Here is a 17,567-nt window from a genome sequence, read left to right as displayed (position 1 = left end):
CAATCCATAAACTGCTATAAAATTGATTAGCTGGTAAGTTATTATGATAAAGAAAAATCTTATATTTTTTACCAATTTTCCCAGGAGATTTCTCATATTTTTCAATGTAAATGTTGATGCTCATCTTAGACACACCTAATAAAGGTGTTTGTGATATTCCCTGTTGTTTTGGTGCTAAATTAACCACAGCATTAGTGCCGCATAAAACATTATGTCCGACATTTCCTAAAAAATAATTTAAAAAAAAGAACAACTTAAAAGCCTCGTCCAACTGTTTACTGACGTATACTATTCATGTTTAGCTGAAAAATAACATATCGGTCGATCTTTAATTCAAACTCACTACTGGATATTGGTTATGACCAATATTTATTGCCATTTTTTTGTGCAGTTCTTCTTACCCATGGGAATTGAAGTGCCATGGATCTTGTCTGCATATCCAGCAAAGTATCTCAATGTCTTGATGGTTCCTTGAAGGTCCACAAACAGAGTGGGCAGAAAAGGCTTCCCACTGTTTAGTGACTCAATAGTCTGAAGAGAGGAGGGGGGCATGGTATGAAATGAAATATGTTGTACAGTACAACCTTATGTTCTTCACATATAATTCCATACTGTTCCAGTCTTTGCACTCACCCCTGGGTGAAATGTGACCCAAAGATAATACAAAATTGTAAAAACAGCCGCTAAGTTACAGTTATATGTTTCCCTACTGGGCATAGACATTTTATTTGCTTTTGCTGGACACAGAAGTTTTAGTCAAAATGCTTGTCAAAAAGCACATTAAATAACAAGAAAAACATAATAAAGATAAACTGACAGGGGGATAAAATAACAATGGGTATTCTTTAGTTTCAATCTGGTATGTCCGTGAGGAACAGCACATTTTCTTTAGATAGAAAGGACAAAACTTGCTTGGCCTCTTACCGCCAGAAGGATGCTGTCTCTCTCCACTAGATCAGCCAGCTTAGAGAGCAGTCTGCCCCTCTCGGATGCGTCCATCTTTCGCCACACAGAACCTAATGAAAAGGCCAGTCGAGCCGCTTGCACCGCCTTATCGACATCAGCCTGATGTGATAGATGACACTGATTACACATTTCACCTTAAATATTGCAAAAGTGTTCATGACCTGCTTCAAGTTTTAAATTTAATTCAATCATAGTCAACAAAGTACATTAATAGCAGACAAAGGTATATGAGTATGGAAAGTAATTGTTGCCTTGTCTGCCTCCTGGATGTCGCAGATCTGCTCTCCAGTTGCTGGGTTATACGCTTGAAAGACCTTCCCACTCACTGAGTCCTGCCACTCATTGTTGATAAAAATCTGCAAGGAAAAGAAAACACAATATAATGCTTGTTAAAATAATATAAAATTACACATAACAACATTTGTGGTCTGTATTGTCTGATTTGTCAGGAAATATTTATAGTTACACCCTTACAGACAGAGTTTTTTATTACTGCCATGTGTGTCTGTGTTTAAAAACAACAGCAGAGGACATATTTTGATCAATTGCATGCAACAAATATCACTTATTCACATTAACTGATGTTGGACTATGAAATGTGGAGGCAATAGAGGCTATTTTAATTAGTGCTGCCAAATGATTAATCTGTGTCTGACTATATCTGACCAATGTAATTGTAAGACCAGATCTGACAAATCTAAACCGACATTATAAACATGAACTGATAAAGCCTACCTGGATGAGAAACAAACTGAACAGTCCTGTTGCGATCGATTGAATGCCCTGGTAATGTAATTAATTATGTTAAAAAAATATTTGGCAGCACTAATCAAAATAGTATACAATATGACAGAGCAATCAGTGCTATAATGCTCAGGTTGCAGTGGTTTTGTTTGTTTTTCCAGAATTGCATATTTCAGAACCAATAAAAATATCCCTACAAATAAAATAATACCACATTTAGTCAAATATGAGATGATCCAAGACAAAATATTTTTTTTGACAGTATTATCAGTTTTAGGTTATTATCATAGGTTTTAGCTGCTCAACAGTTGTTTTATAATTATGCTCCATTGATAACCATTATCTTAAAATTTGCATCATAACTCCTCTCTGTTATCCGCAAACTTGCCAAATCTTTGAACAACTTTTTTTGAGCTGCCTTTGCATTTTGCCAGGTCACTGGTACGGGTGTGTGTGTGTGTGTGTGTGTGTGTGTGTGTGTGTGTGTGTGTGTGTGTGTGTGTGTGTGTGTGTGTGTGTGTGTGCGTGCGTGCGTGCGTGCGTGCGTGCGTGCGTGCGTGCGTGCGTGCGTGCGTGCGTGCGTGCGTGCGTGCGTGTGTGTGTGTGTGTGTGTGTGTGTGTGACAGGAATAAAAGGCTTGACTCATTTGGTGCCACCTTTTGACCTGCATGTATAAATTATTAGACTCTGACTTGGACAACCTTTATTTCTCATATAAATGAAAATAATGTATTATATTCATAATAATTGTTAACCCCTTCCCAAAAATGCTTTTAATCAGTTGAAAAAAATAATATTCCATTAGAGTTTATCTTGCAGAACAGTGGTTAGTTATGAGATGTGCTTGGAAAATTACTTCAAAAAAGTAATTACGCACTATTTTGCCAAAAAAGTAATAGAATTAGTAACATAATGACTCTTTAATAAATGCAATTAATTACTAGGGAAAGTAATTATTGTTTAAAAAAAAAAACCTGTCTATGCAGCAGCAAGACGTTTCATGAAAGCAGAGTGTGTGCCTTAAAAGGCGGTGCCTGTAGCCAAGTCACGTGTGACGCCGACGAGAGAGCCAGACAAAGCAGCATTAGCTCAGCTGTGTTTGTTAGTTCTTGCGGGACGGCAGCTCTGTTGAATCCTTTCACTGGATTGTGTTACTGTACCTCTGGTTAATGAATATATAATAATAGTAGTTATTCCGAAGACTGATTACCAGTGAAAATCGAGTCTTGTCATCGTAATGTGTAAATGTTACATACTGCAAGTGAAGTATTTATGTGCGACAGCCAGACTCTTGTGTAAAGGATGTGGGAGAATCTCTGGAAATCTGGACTGAGGATTCCTGTGTGTCCACCACGGCTCTCTTGGGAGCACTCCACCGTCCAGACAAAGGGGGTGGGTTGGAGGAGCATAGATAAATCCCTATCAGACACTAGAGACGCCCATCCACCATCCCCCCCAAGCACACAGACACACGTTTCACAACATCACTGCTCGTTTACGAGATCATAAAACACGTGCTGCACTTGGTCTCTGTGATGCGTTAAAGCAAGCCTTGTGTTAAACAACCACCCGGGATTCCATACATGGTATATGATACGCTACCTCTATTGACACCACCAAAATAAAACTGATCCTTAGTGTTAAATTGCAGAAGGATTCCAGGCTAAAAAACTTGACATGAGTGAAAATGATACATGAAAGGTGTCATGTTAAATATAACTTACATAAGACCAAAGAAACCCTTCTTGGAAATATTTGGTACTCACACACTGTTTTTAATGGCTGTCAGTCTCTCTGATAGATGGAGTGCAAGGAGAACATCTGCTGGCCCCAATCCTTCTGTGTATACACTCTTGCTGCCTTTCTCCTTTTAAAAGACCTCCAACAGACTCACAACAAACAGCTCAAGTATCCAACTCTCCATGTTTAGCTCCATAAACATACGTACTGTACTAACGTTTCGATACAGTAAACTATGGCTCTAAAGTCGAAGAGTTTGACCTAGTGTCATACATGACGTCATGTACCTCGCAAGACTTACTTCACAGAACTTCGCTAACTTTGAATACATAACCTCGTAATGGCCATGTCGTGCAAATTTGCATGTTGTGCAAGAAGGTTCACTAATTGAATAAACAGAGTGAACCCTCTTGTCAGCATCCACTCTATTTGTCAGTATGGGTGCAAGCGAGTTCGCTAGCATTATCCCATATCGGACATTTTCTGAACATTTCATAAAAAACCTTTTAAGGAATGTTGTTAATGAAACGGACAAACAAACAAGCCCCAGCGATTACATATACCACCTGGCGGAGGTAAAAAGAGAAGAACTATTACAACGCTATGTTAGGTTTACTCATTTAAGAAATTATTTCAACAGAGTGAACCCTTTTGTCAGTACCCACTCTATTTGTCACAGTGGGTGGAGGTTGAGCTTGTAGCATACACACACAAAGAGGTTCAGCTTTGTAACTTAAAGGGGAACTGCACTTTTTTTGGAATTTTGTCTATCGTTCACATTTATTATGAAAGACATGATCTAGTGTGTGAATGTGAGTGTGAATGTTGTCTGTCTATCTGTGTTGGCCCTGCGATGAGGTGGCGACTTGTCCAGGGTGTACCCCGCCTTCCGCCTGATTGTAGCTGAGATAGGCTCCAGCGCCCCCCCGCGACCCCAAAGGGAATAAGCGGTAGAAAATGGATGGATGGATGGATGATCCATCCCTCCATCCATTTTCTACCGCTTGTCCCTCTCGGGATCGCAGGGGGGTTCTGGAGCCTATCTCAGCTGCATTCGGCAGGGCATTTTTTTGTGATGCCCTGCTGGATGCATTAAACAATGTAACAAGGTTTTCCAAAATAAGAGAATAACTTCAACTCAAATTATGGAAAAAAGTGCCAACATGGCACTGCCATATTTATTATTGAAGTCACAAAGTGCATTCTTTTTTTTAACATGCCTCAAAACAGCAGCTTGGAATTTAGGATATGCTGATACCTACTACAACTATGGGAAATACTATATTTTGACTTTCACAAAGTCTAAGTCTAAGTCTAAGTCTAAGAAAGTGCATTATTCTTTATTTTTTTTAAACATGCCTCAAAACAACAGCTACAAAAACAATGAAGGCACACAGCTTCGGTCCAGAGTATACTAGAGTAATAAAGTAAACAATAACATAGTCCTCATTTAGTGCAAGACTGCCTGGCATACTGTATAACAGGAAATTATAAACTGGGCTTAATCTGCCCTGCTCTAACATATTTGTTTGAGTAACAAAAATGTGCTGCAAGCTTTTGGTGGGTGCTTGAAGTGGCCTAGCAGTCAGCCAGAGCTTCTGAAATGCTGCGTTCCTCCTCGCATAACCAAATGTTTGCAGTCATTGCAAATTGCCAGTTTTTAATCCGTCAGACACACTTTAATATAATCCCAAACCATAGACATGGTGTCGTTAGTCAGTCACCGAGCGAGCTCGCTTGTTAGCCAGGCTACAGCACCGGCAACAACACACTCTTGTTGTTGTTATGCTGCGCTCGCGGCGGTTTGATGAGGTCATCAAGCGTCGCCAGTAAACCTCTCATGCTGCAGTCGTCAACTCCTGTGTTGTGTGTGGGAGAGGGGAGAGGGGAGAGGGGAGGGGCTGCTGACTGGGTTTATATCCGTGTTTTACCGGATATGTACCGCTCCGTACAACAGCGTTTTAAAAAGTCATTAATTTTACTTTTTGAAACTGATACCGATAATTTCCGATATCACATTTTAAAGCATTCACCAGCCGATAATATCGGCAGGCCGATATTATCGGACATCTCTAGTTGGCTTGTATCCCTCTGGACCCTGGCTAAGATGACTTGTCTTTTTTAGACCTTTTTTGCTAAATATAAATACATCTTTTATTTAGACCAATATGATAACGGTGGTTAACTTCTTTTTACACCTGACTGTGACGAGAACATTAAAAAGTGAGATGTATCTTGCGACACATTTCACATCTTCCATCAGTCATTTATCGTTTACAATCTTTTAGGGTTACAATGCAGTATATCCCAAAAATGATCAATGTGTGCACTGTGTAAGAACGTCGCTTTTGTTCTTTTCAGTTAACTTTTCCCTTTTCATTTCCTAAGTATGAGGCATTGGGTCAAAGAAAATGAAAGTGAAATCAGATACTGGCTGCAGGCCATATCCAAGCCACTCAAAATGCCACGGCCATCATCAAGAATAAATATGGTGTCTTTGAACTGGTGATGTGCTGGTCTATCGATACCGCCTATACCAGTTTCGGAGTCCATCACAGCTGCCCTGCCCTTGGGCGGAAGGTGGGGTCCACCCTGGACAAGTAATAATATCAACACTTTTGATACTTTAATTATTTCAGATAATGTGTAGCATTAACAGGAAAACACTGTAAAAAGTGACTAAACTTGTGAAAGAGGCAGTGTGTCAATGTTGGATGCTTTTGTTGAGTCTTGTTTGCATGTTGAGTATATTCACGTTAAAGGCCTACTGAAACCCACTACTACCGACCACGCAGTCTGATAGTTTATATATCAATGATGAAATCTTAAAATTGCAACACATGCCAATACGGCCGGGTTAGCTTACTAAAGTGCAATTTTAAATTTTGCGCGAAATATCCTGCTGAAAACGTCTCGGTATGGTGACGCCTGCGCGTGACGTCACGGATTGTAGAGGATATTTTGAGACAGCATGGTGGCCAGCTATTAAGTCGTCTGTTTTTATCGCAAAATTCCACAGTATTCTGGACATCTGTGTTGGTGAATCTTTTGCAATTTGTTCAATGAACAATGGAGACAGCAAAGAAGAAAGCTGTAGGTGGGAAGCGGTGTATTGCGGCAGGTGTTGTGCCGGATAACGCACCCCCGCCGTAGAATGCACCCCCAAACTGTTGTGCCGGATAACACAGCCGGTGTTTCATTGTTTACATTCCCGAAAGATGACAGTCAAGCCGTTTAGATAAGAAAATCGCATTTCAGTAGGCCTTTAATGTAAATTTGTAACGGAATTGTCAATTTGTTTTTACAGTATTCTAATATTAGTTTTTATGAATTAACTTATTTTAATGCTTTTATCATTTTGCTTATTTCCTTTTTTTATGGTTTGAAACCCCATTTTCATGTACTTTGTAAGAGTTTGAGTTTTTTCTGTTTTATATTGTTTGGCTATATTGTTATTCACCCCACTACCTCATTATACTTCAGAGTTTGAAATAAATAAATGACTCTGTCTTCTATTCTTTATGCCATGAGATATGTTATTATTTGAAATAGACAACTTTTAACATTTCAGCTGACATATTAGGTACATTTGCACAAAGTATCGGATTGGTATTGCCGATACCAGCCTGAATTTTACATGGTATCGGATCGGAAAGAAAATCAGTAGTATTGCACATAACTACTTTGGATCTTCTGCTCTGAAATGGACAATGATAACTAAGCAGCATAGTGGTCTCATTGTTGAGCCGGTGGCTCCCTTGCAACACCACTTCTAAGCCAACCTCAAATACAAAAGTAATGATGTGTTCCTTATTTTTTATTGCTGTTTAATTTACCTGTATTTAGTGTGCATACTACTGTATTTTGTTATGTTCTGGGCACAGTTAGAGTGACCTTGGTGTTGATGAAGCATAAATTCCAACTTTAAACTTTACGCCGGAGGAACGGAACTCATACGAAGGCCGATGACCTCCTGTATCATTAACTGTGTCTAGCAATTATTTGACCTAAAATAGTAATGCGTTTTGACTCTGGAACAGACTGTTTTGGACTACTTTCATTGTTTCCTATGGGAAAAATCTACAAATTGGAACAAATCAGAGGTTGTTGACCAGCATCCTGGAATGGATTGAGTCTGACTTTTGGACAATTTAAACGTTCAGCTGAGTCTGCTACCTCCCCCTCCTCCCGGCATAACTCAAATGCAGACGTTGGCAGTATTTAGTATGTGTGCGTACCACCTTACGACCACATAACCATACGTTCCAGAACCGTTCCTTTCCTTTGTTCTGGTGACCCTCGCACACAGGCCAGAGCGGCTTGTCTCAACCAGTCGAGTATTCTCAGGCGCCTTCCATCCGAGGCCACCTTTAATCTGCCGCTCATTAAGTGCACTTCATAAAATTGTCAGGAACGATAAGTAGCAGCGGGGCCAGCTACAAAAACACAAAGTCCTGTAGAGCACTGAATTAGTTTTTAAATTTATAGGGTCCACTGAAGTGGGAAGCCCTAAATCAGCCGAGCCCCCCTGACAGCCTCAACAGTCCCGGCAAGAATGCAGACGGTGGGTAGCTTTGTGCGTGGCGTAACCCCTCTCACAAGGCGCTGCTAAAGGGAGAAGCGCGAGAGGAGCGGAGCGGGCCGCCACCTAAATCAAGCTAAGAAAAGGACACGTTTGGCTCGGCCCTTCTTCGGCCTCGGACTGGTGTTAAGACTTTTGTCTGCTTCCATTGAAGGGCTTGATTGAGATGACAGGGCCTGGGAGTAAATCAACTCTTGAGGTTTACTAAAATTGCTTTTAGGATCATTTGGAAGAAGGGCAAAGAGCACAAGAGTGAGAAAACAAGAGCGAGGGCGAACATTTGGAAATGACAAATTGTGTTTTCTTTCCCATCCCCTGCGGGGTCGCCACCATGTCTTCACATGATCAGGAAAACCAAGTCTCACACGTATGTTACCTTCACATTGTGGCTGCACTAGAAATACTACCATAGGGCCTAATTTCAAGAAGTACTTAACGAGCTGCATCACAAACAATGCTGCCATTTTATATTTCTTTTGTCCTGGGCATGACGCTAATACTTCCTCCTCGTCCTCCCTGTGCCCCAGAAAGCCTCACTGGCTAGGACAAGTTTTTTTTACTTGTCTTTATTACATTTATGAACATACTGTTGAGTAAGCAAGCATGCCATGTTTTAAATGGATGGATTATTTCCGTTCTCCCTATTAATTTCAATCAAGAAAGTATTCATTTACTGTCCTTGCAGGATCTCTCTCTGTTCGAAAACCGTCCAAGGGGAATGAATGTCAATTCTAAGTAAAAAAAAAAAAAAATGTAAAGACTCGTGCCACCCTGCCTTATATTTTGTAACAATTCCTAATACATTTGAAAAAAAAATTCATGAAAACTTAAAAGACTTAATCATGATGGCCAAAATGTTCGGACATAAAGGCTGACTTTTTTGTGCATTCAGTAAATTTCTGCTGTATTTTCAGCCATATTTTATGTTGCCTTACTTTATTATACATGATTTTATCAGCGTAGATTTTTTTCAAGAATTTGTATGTCCAATACAATACACTGGCAGTTGTTCAACAATACCCCAGAACCAAAATGGACATAAAACTCAAAAATCATAAAACATTTATTATTTTCTTTTTTTACTTTCCTTACTCAAATCTCTCAGCTCTAATAAAAAATGCCAAACATGTAATGTTTTTTGTTTTTTTTAACCCCTTGAAGGCATTGTGATCAAATGATTTCATGGTTTTAAATGAGTATACATTTGCATAACATTTGTTTATTAGTATTAGAATCATTAGTAAGGTTAGTATAATTTTACTAATTTAAACACGTGACATTATCTGATCAGAAGGCCTTCATAAGGGTGAAAATTTGGAGGGAAAAAAACATAATGTTTTATATTTTTGTTAAGGGCTGAAGTTTATTAAAATATTTGAGCAAAAAAAGTAAAAAAAAAAGAAAAATAATCAAAAAAGTTTTTACTTTCTTCACAAACTTAAGAACATGTACAGGTAAAAGCCAGTAAATTAGAATATTTTGAAAAACTTGATTTATTTCAGTAATTGCATTCAAAAGGTGTAACTTGTACATTATATTTATTCATTGCACACAGACTGATGCATTCAAATGTTTATTTCATTTAATTTTGATGATTTGAAGTGGCAACAAATGAAAATCCAAAATTCCGTGTGTCACAAAATTAGAATATTACTTAAGGCTAATACAAAAAAGGGATTTTTAGAAATGTTGGCCAACTGAAAAGTATGAAAATGAAAAATATGAGCATGTACAATACTCAATACTTGGTTGGAGCTCCTTTTGCCTCAATTACTGCGTTAATGCGGCGTGGCATGGAGTCGATGAGTTTCTGGCACTGCTCAGGTGTTATGAGAGCCCAGGTTGCTCTGATAGTGGCCTTCAACTCTTCTGCGTTTTTGGGTCTGGCATTCTGCATCTTCCTTTTCACAATACCCCACAGATTTTCTATGGGGCTAAGGTCAGGGGAGTTGGCGGGCCAATTTAGAACAGAAATACCATGGTCCGTAAACCAGGCACGGGTAGATTTTGCGCTGTGTGCAGGCGCCAAGTCCTGTTGGAACTTGAAATCTCCATCTCCATAGAGCAGGTCAGCAGCAGGAAGCATGAAGTGCTCTAAAACTTGCTGGTAGACGGCTGCGTTGACCCTGGATCTCAGGAAACAGAGTGGACCGACACCAGCAGATGACATGGCACCCCAAACCATCACTGATGGTGGAAACTTTACACTAGACTTCAGGCAACGTGGATCCTGTGCCTTTCCTGTCTTCCTCCAGACTCTGGGACCTCGATTTCCAAAGGAAATGCAAAATTTGCATGGTTGGGTGATCCAGGGTCAACGCAGCCGTCTACCAGCAAGTTTTAGACCACTTCATGCTTCCTGCTGCTGACCTGCTCTATGGAGATGGAGATTTCAAGTTCCAACAGGACTTGGCGCCTGCTCACAGCGCAAAATCTACCCGTGCCTGGTTTACGGACCATGGTATTTCTGTTCTAAATTGGCCCGCCAACTCCCCTGACCTTAGCCCCATAGAAAATCTGTGGGGTATTGTGAAAAGGAAGATGCAGAATGCCAGACCCAAAAACGCAGAAGAGTTGAAGGCCACTATCAGAGCAACCTGGGCTCTCATAACACCTGAGCAGTGCCAGAAACTCATCGACTCCATGCCACGCCGCATTAACGCAGTAATTGAGGCAAAAGGAGCTCCAACCAAGTATTGAGTATTGTACATGCTCATATTTTTCATTTTCATACTTTTCAGTTGGCCAACATTTCTAAAAATCCCTTTTTTGTATTAGCCTTAAGTAATATTCTAATTTTGTGACACACGGAATTTTGGATTTTCATTTGTTGCCACTTCAAATCATCAAAATTAAATGAAATAAACATTTGAATGCATCAGTCTGTGTGCAATGAATAAATATAATGTACACGTTACACCTTTTGAATGCAATTACTGAAATAAATCAAGTTTTTCAAAATATTCTAATTTACTGGCTTTTACCTGTATGTCCTGTTTGGCTTGGAAGATAATTGAAATGTCCTCAGAGGGTAAAGTCTAGCAAAACTAGATAGCTTCATGTTATGCTTGCTAGCAGAACTCAAAAAGCTAATAAACTCTTGTGAATTAGCCTGTGTGGCTAAACATATTTGACAGACAACAGTTGATAAACAATAATACACAGCAAACTGTTTCAAGGTTTTGATAAAAGTAGTAAAATTACCTCTGAAACTGGACTGAAAAGAATGACTGATCCACATCCAGGAGCAGCGTGCATTGTGGGATATGTAGTTTTAATTGTTTTAGCTATACTGGACAACCAGTTCTGATAGATATATGACTTATCTAGCTATGCTTGCGAGATTATTCAAAACATACATTTATTTTAAAACAATCCTGCAAGCATACATTTCATGTATGTTTAGATAAGAATGCATTTTGTTTTTAATTTTTAAATAAATTATCACAGCAGATGTTTTGGACATAGAGATTTGCACCTAAGCTATGCTACATGGGAATTAAGTACCTTTTTTTTTTTACATGGCCATCCCTTTAAAGATTGTTATACGTTAGCCATCGGGAATGGAAAAAACAGTAGTATTTTCTTTGATGCATTATTATGATGCTATTTTATTTAATTAAATGCAGTATATTGTTGAGTTTGGCACACCTTGCAATTACTTGCAGCTAATTATGATTTGTTCATGTTCACATATTTAATATCAACAAGGCATTTAGGGATGATTAGTTTACTAATGATGAGAACCGTTTAAATAAACTGTGCTGCTGTTTGGCTGCTAAACTCAGCAGCTTAATGTGAAAGGAATATGCAGTGGCACACACTTTTCTCTGCACACATAAGACTGGAGGTGGGTTCCGTGAAGAAAGTGTGTTTATACACAACATGCCAAGATTCCACAGGCAGACAAATCCAAAACGCGGGCACCTGCAAGCCTGGTCGTCTGTACAGGAAGTTTCATATCCTCCTTTATCACATGACCTTCATTTTTTAACAATTACTGTAGTTACAAGAAAGCATGTTCTGCCAACATGTCTGACATCCAAAATATTGTCATTAATGATAATAATAATATTCAGTGTTCTATTATAAAATACATTACACTGTCAGAGTGAATAGATAAATAACTCTTTTTTTAAATACTGTACTCCATCCATCCATCCATCCATTTTGTACCGCTTATTCCCTCTTCCTTTTTAATGTAGCAAAACTAAAGGACAATCTTCATTTATACCTGTTTTGTATTTTACTTTTCTTCTTTCATATCTGTTTAATAGTTGTTTTTGTCAGTACACATTGCATTACACACCAATTGTTCCTTGTCTTATGTTATATGCATTATGTTTGAAATATGCACTTCTTTGACAGTTAAAAAAAAACATGAAAAAATAAAATAAAATTTAAAAAAATACAAATATTTCTTTAGAAAATGTAGATATATATATATATATATATATATATATATATATATATATATATATATATATATATATATATATATATATATATATATATACAGGTAAAAGCCAGTAAATTAGAATATTTTGAAAAACTTGATTTATTTCAGTAATTGCATTCAAAAGGTGTAACTTGTACATTATATTTATTCATTGCACACAGACTGATGCATTCAAATGTTTATTTCATTTAATTTTGATGATTTGAAGTGGCAACAAATGAAAATCCAAAATTCCGTGTGTCACAAAATTAGAATATTACTTAAGGCTAATACAAAAAAGGGATTTTTAGAAATGTTGGCCAACTGAAAAGTATGAAAATGAAAAATATGAGCATGTACAATACTCAATACTTGGTTGGAGCTCCTTTTGCCTCAATTACTGCGTTAATGCGGCGTGGCATGGAGTCGATGAGTTTCTGGCACTGCTCAGGTGTTATGAGAGCCCAGGTTGCTCTGATAGTGGCCTTCAACTCTTCTGCGTTTTTGGGTCTGGCATTCTGCATCTTCCTTTTCACAATACCCCACAGATTTTCTATGGCGCTAAGGTCAGGGGAGTTGGCGGGCCAATTTAGAACAGAAATACCATGGTCCGTAAACCAGGCACGGGTAGATTTTGCGCTGTGTGCAGGCGCCAAGTCCTGTTGGAACTTGAAATCTCCATCTCCATAGAGCAGGTCAGCAGCAGGAAGCATGAAGTGCTCTAAAACTTGCTGGTAGACGGCTGCGTTGACCCTGGATCTCAGGAAACAGAGTGGACCGACACCAGCAGATGACATGGCACCTCAAACCATCACCCAACCATGCAAATTTTGCATTTTCTTTGGAAATCGAGGTCCCAGAGTCTGGAGGAAGACAGGAGAGGCACAGGATCCACGTTGCCTGAAGTCTAGTGTAAAGTTTCCACCATCAGTGATGGTTTGGGGTGCCATGTCATCTGCTGGTGTCGGTCCACTCTGTTTCCTGAGATCCAGGGTCAACGCAGCCGTCTACCAGCAAGTTTTAGAGCACTTCATGCTTCCTGCTGCTGACCTGCTCTATGGAGATGGAGATTTCAAGTTCCAACAGGACTTGGCGCCTGCACACAGCGCAAAATCTACCCGTGCCTGGTTTACGGACCATGGTATTTCTGTTCTAAATTGGCCCGCCAACTCCCCTGACCTTAGCCCCATAGAAAATCTGTGGGGTATTGTGAAAAGGAAGATGCAGAATGCCAGACCCAAAAACGCAGAAGAGTTGAAGGCCACTATCAGAGCAACCTGGGCTCTCATAACACCTGAGCAGTGCCAGAAACTCATCGACTCCATGCCACGCCGCATTAACGCAGTAATTGAGGCAAAAGGAGCTCCAACCAAGTATTGAGTATTGTACATGCTCATATTTTTCATTTTCATACTTTTCAGTTGGCCAACATTTCTAAAAATCCCTTTTTTGTATTAGCCTTAAGTAATATTCTAATTTTGTGACACACGGAATTTGGGATTTTCATTTGTTGCCACTTCAAATCATCAAAATTAAATGAAATAAACATTTGAATGCATCAGTCTGTGTGCAATGAATAAATATAATGTACCGGTACAAGTTACACCTTTTGAATGCAATTACTGAAATAAATCAAGTTTTTCAAAATATTCTAATTTACTGGCTTTTACCTGTATATATATATATATATATATATATATATATATATATATATATATATATATATATATATATATATATATATATATATTCTGCCTTCACTTTTTAAAAGCTTAATATTTATTGGAGTTTTTGGAGGCAACAAATATACATACATTTTGGAAAAGTCCTTATAAATGTATATTTGATAAACTGGTGCAGAACCTAAGAAAAAAATAATATTGTATTCTGTTCAAAACATTTGGAATAAAGATATTAATAATAAAAATAAAAAAATAAAAAAATAATAATCAGTGTTGGCCCTGCGATGAGGTGGCATATGTCCAGGGTGTACACCGCCTTCCACCCGAATGAAGCTGAGATAGGCTCCAGCACCCCCCACGATCCCAAAAGGGACAAGTGGTAGGAAATGGATGGATGGATAATAATTAGGGATGTCCGATAATGGCTTTTTGCCGATATCCGATATTCCGATATTGTCCAACTCTTTCATTACCGATACCGATATCAACCAATACCGATATCAACCGATATATACAGTCGTGGAATTAACACATTATTATGCCTAATTTGGACAACCAGGTATGGTGAAGATAAGGTACTTTTTAAAAAAATTTATAAAATAAAATAAGATAAATAAATTAAAAACATTTTCTTGAATAAAAAAGAAAGTAAAACAATATAAAAACAGTTACATAGAAACTAGTAATGAATGAAAATGAGTAAAATTAACTGTTAAAGGTTAGTACTATTAGTGGACCAGCAGCACGCACAATCATGTGTGCTTACGGACTGTATCCCTTGCAGACTGTATTGATATATATTGATATATAATGTAGGTACCAGAATATTAATAACAGAAAGAAACAACCCTTTTGTGTGAATGAGTGTGAATGAGTGTAAATGGGGGAGGAAGGTTTTTTGGGTTGGTGCACTAATTGTAAGTGTATCTTGTGTTTTTATGTTGATTTAATAAAAAATTAAAAAAAAAAACCAACCATACCGATAATTTAAGATATTACATTTTAACGCATTTATTGGCCGATAATATCGGCAGGCCGATATTATCGGACATTTCTAATGATAATGTTTATTTTTGTACTTCAAAATCATGCCTTTACAAAGATAATAATGCCCAGTTCGATTGACGGTGTCAGAGGGGCATTGCTTTTGAAATATATTGATTAATGTGGTTATAGATTGCAGAGGTGCATGTACAACTTTTTCATCTGCAGCTGTTTCTAATATATTGAGTAAGTTAACCAGATGACTAAAATATTAACAAAAAGTAGTTTAATGTTGAAATGCTATACGACACTAATTGTTTTTTGTAAAAAAAAACTAACTGAGAAAATGACAAGATAAGTATTTGTTCTATAAATATTGGGAGATTTTGAAATAAATTTGTGTTTTTGCAAAACATGATTTTACTTTCATTGATCCTGATAAAGGAGCATTTTTGCACGTTTGATTGGCTGCCTGGGGTGTAGATCATCCTTTAAAGCTCAGGTCAAAGAAATATTTCAAGCGCCTTTCGTAAATGTTGTTTTTACGCCAGGGATCAGTGGGCGATGGAGGTCAATCATTTCATCTTGCAGACATGTGATGCTTTTCAACAGACAAATAAACATCTTGAAAAGTGCTTGTGTCTCGTGCTCGCCGGGGGGAAGGAACCGATTCCAGCAGATTTATGAAGCCCAGTGTTTTTCCTAACGACACCGCCAGGATTTACACGTTCCCTGTCAGGAGGGCCGCGGAAGCAGGGTATTATGGGAAGTGAACGGAGCGGCCTCCCTGTCACTGGCCCTCCCTCGGCAGTGATTAAGAGACAAGAGACGCCATGTTGACATGTGTACGCTACCGCCAAAATTTACACTCAGCACAAGTGGGCATTTCACACCAATGGACGTATAAATGACGCTTAAGCACTTAAACCGTCACAATCAGGAGACATGCTTTAGTGTAGCCGTGTGTGTGCGCGCGCGTGTGCGTGCGCGTGTGTGTGTGTGCGTGTGTGTGTGTGTGTGTGTGTGTGTGTGTGTGTGTGTGTGTGTGTGTGTGAACAGGGGATTGTTGCCATAGAGGGAGGGCTACAAGAGAGAGAGGATTCTCACTGTGCTGCTTGTGATAAATCACAGGTTTGCACAGTATCCCCTAACTTGCTTTCTGTTTGATCTTGATCACACTAAGATGGTGGTTTTGAAGTGAAAAAGTCCAGAACTGCAGGTCAGGCTCTGGCGAACCACACAGTGAAGCGGGGGTCATAATTTACACCCCGGTGGACAGCAGCAAGCATCAGGGAGCCCTCAAGCCCCCATCTGTACTGTCTCAATCAGTGACAGATTGATGGAGTTCCTTCTTAATCCCAACTGAATGGATTTCTGTGTGTATGAGTGTGTGTGTGTGTGTGTGTGTGTGTGTGTGTGTGTGTGTGTGTGTGTGTGTGTGTGTGTGTGTGTGTGTGTGTGTGTGTGTGGGTGTGTGTGTGTGTGTGTGTGTGTGCGTGCGTGCGTGTGTGGACACACAAGTCCTGTATGGACAGACAGGTTGTGCACAGGTCCCTTTGGAGAGAGCGCACTAAATGCACTAAAATAACTATCCATCACTGGGAACAACAGCACTACATCTGAGCTTGGTTTAGTACAAATGACCACCAAGTACACATTTGAATCCCGATTTCTCTCACATGCTTGTTGCTGGAATCGGACTAATTAGATAATCAAACACTATGAAGTGAGGGTAAATATCGAATAATGCCGACAAATGCAGATTTAAAAACATAGTCAATATGCACCTATATCCAGTTTTTCACCAAAATTGCTGTTTGTATGATTGTTTGATGGTAGAAGTTTTCACATATTATTGCCAAATGACAATATAAACAGCGATAACAAAAATAAGGTAACATATGAACAGGGATAGAAACTTTAATGTCACAAGTTAATCAACAATACTTTAATAAAATAATTTTAGTCAAACGTGTTATTACTATCATTACTGACTGTTCAACCCAACGTACGCATTAATAATAAATGTGTGACATAAACAAATAGATAACGCTAATTATAAAAAAAATATTACCATTGTTATCATTAGGGCTGTCAAAAATAACGAGTTAACTCATGTGATTAATTGCATTAATCATGTGTGTACGCAGATTATTTCGCTAAATTTATTGTGACCGTACATGCTCCTTTACCTTAAGCGTTACCTAAAAGGTTGTTGTACGGTCAGTGTTCAGGTCAACGTACTGTGCGTCACAGCAGAGATGAGTGTGGAGATTTTGTAAGAAATTTCACTTCCAAATTAACTCGGACTGGAATTGAGATGACACTGTTTCGAGCAATTCAATTACATGTTTATAATTTCAAACGTTTTAAAAAAATGTTCCTGGATGACACTCTCAAGAAAATGTCTCCACATATCAGCGTCTTTTTT

At 38.6% G+C, this 17,567-nt stretch overlaps 1 protein-coding gene across 2 annotated transcripts in view; it reads right to left on the bottom strand.

Annotated features, from left to right (window-relative positions):
• The window catches only part of aldh1a2 (aldehyde dehydrogenase 1 family, member A2), a 43,326-nt gene that overhangs the window by 20,047 nt on the left and 5,712 nt on the right, over positions 1 to 17,567 (bottom strand). The window contains exons 1-4 of one of the 2 annotated variants that reach the window (XM_061964089.1): positions 2,967 to 3,112; positions 1,218 to 1,322; positions 925 to 1,065; positions 402 to 531 (exon numbers count right to left, since the gene is read on the bottom strand). In XM_061964089.1, the coding sequence (XP_061820073.1) occupies positions 402 to 531; positions 925 to 999 (205 nt within the window). In that variant the 5' untranslated portion in view covers positions 1,000 to 1,065; positions 1,218 to 1,322; positions 2,967 to 3,112. Of the gene's footprint in view, positions 1 to 401; positions 532 to 924; positions 1,066 to 1,217; positions 1,323 to 2,966; positions 3,113 to 17,567 lie in introns of those variants that run through there. The other variant, XM_061964090.1, reaches the window with a different exon arrangement.

The sequence above is a fragment of the Nerophis lumbriciformis genome, linkage group LG06 (assembly GCF_033978685.3).
Source record: "Nerophis lumbriciformis linkage group LG06, RoL_Nlum_v2.1, whole genome shotgun sequence".
NCBI classification, from domain to species: Eukaryota; Metazoa; Chordata; class Actinopteri; order Syngnathiformes; family Syngnathidae; genus Nerophis; species Nerophis lumbriciformis.
This window is presented reverse-complemented; position numbering and strand designations above follow the sequence as displayed.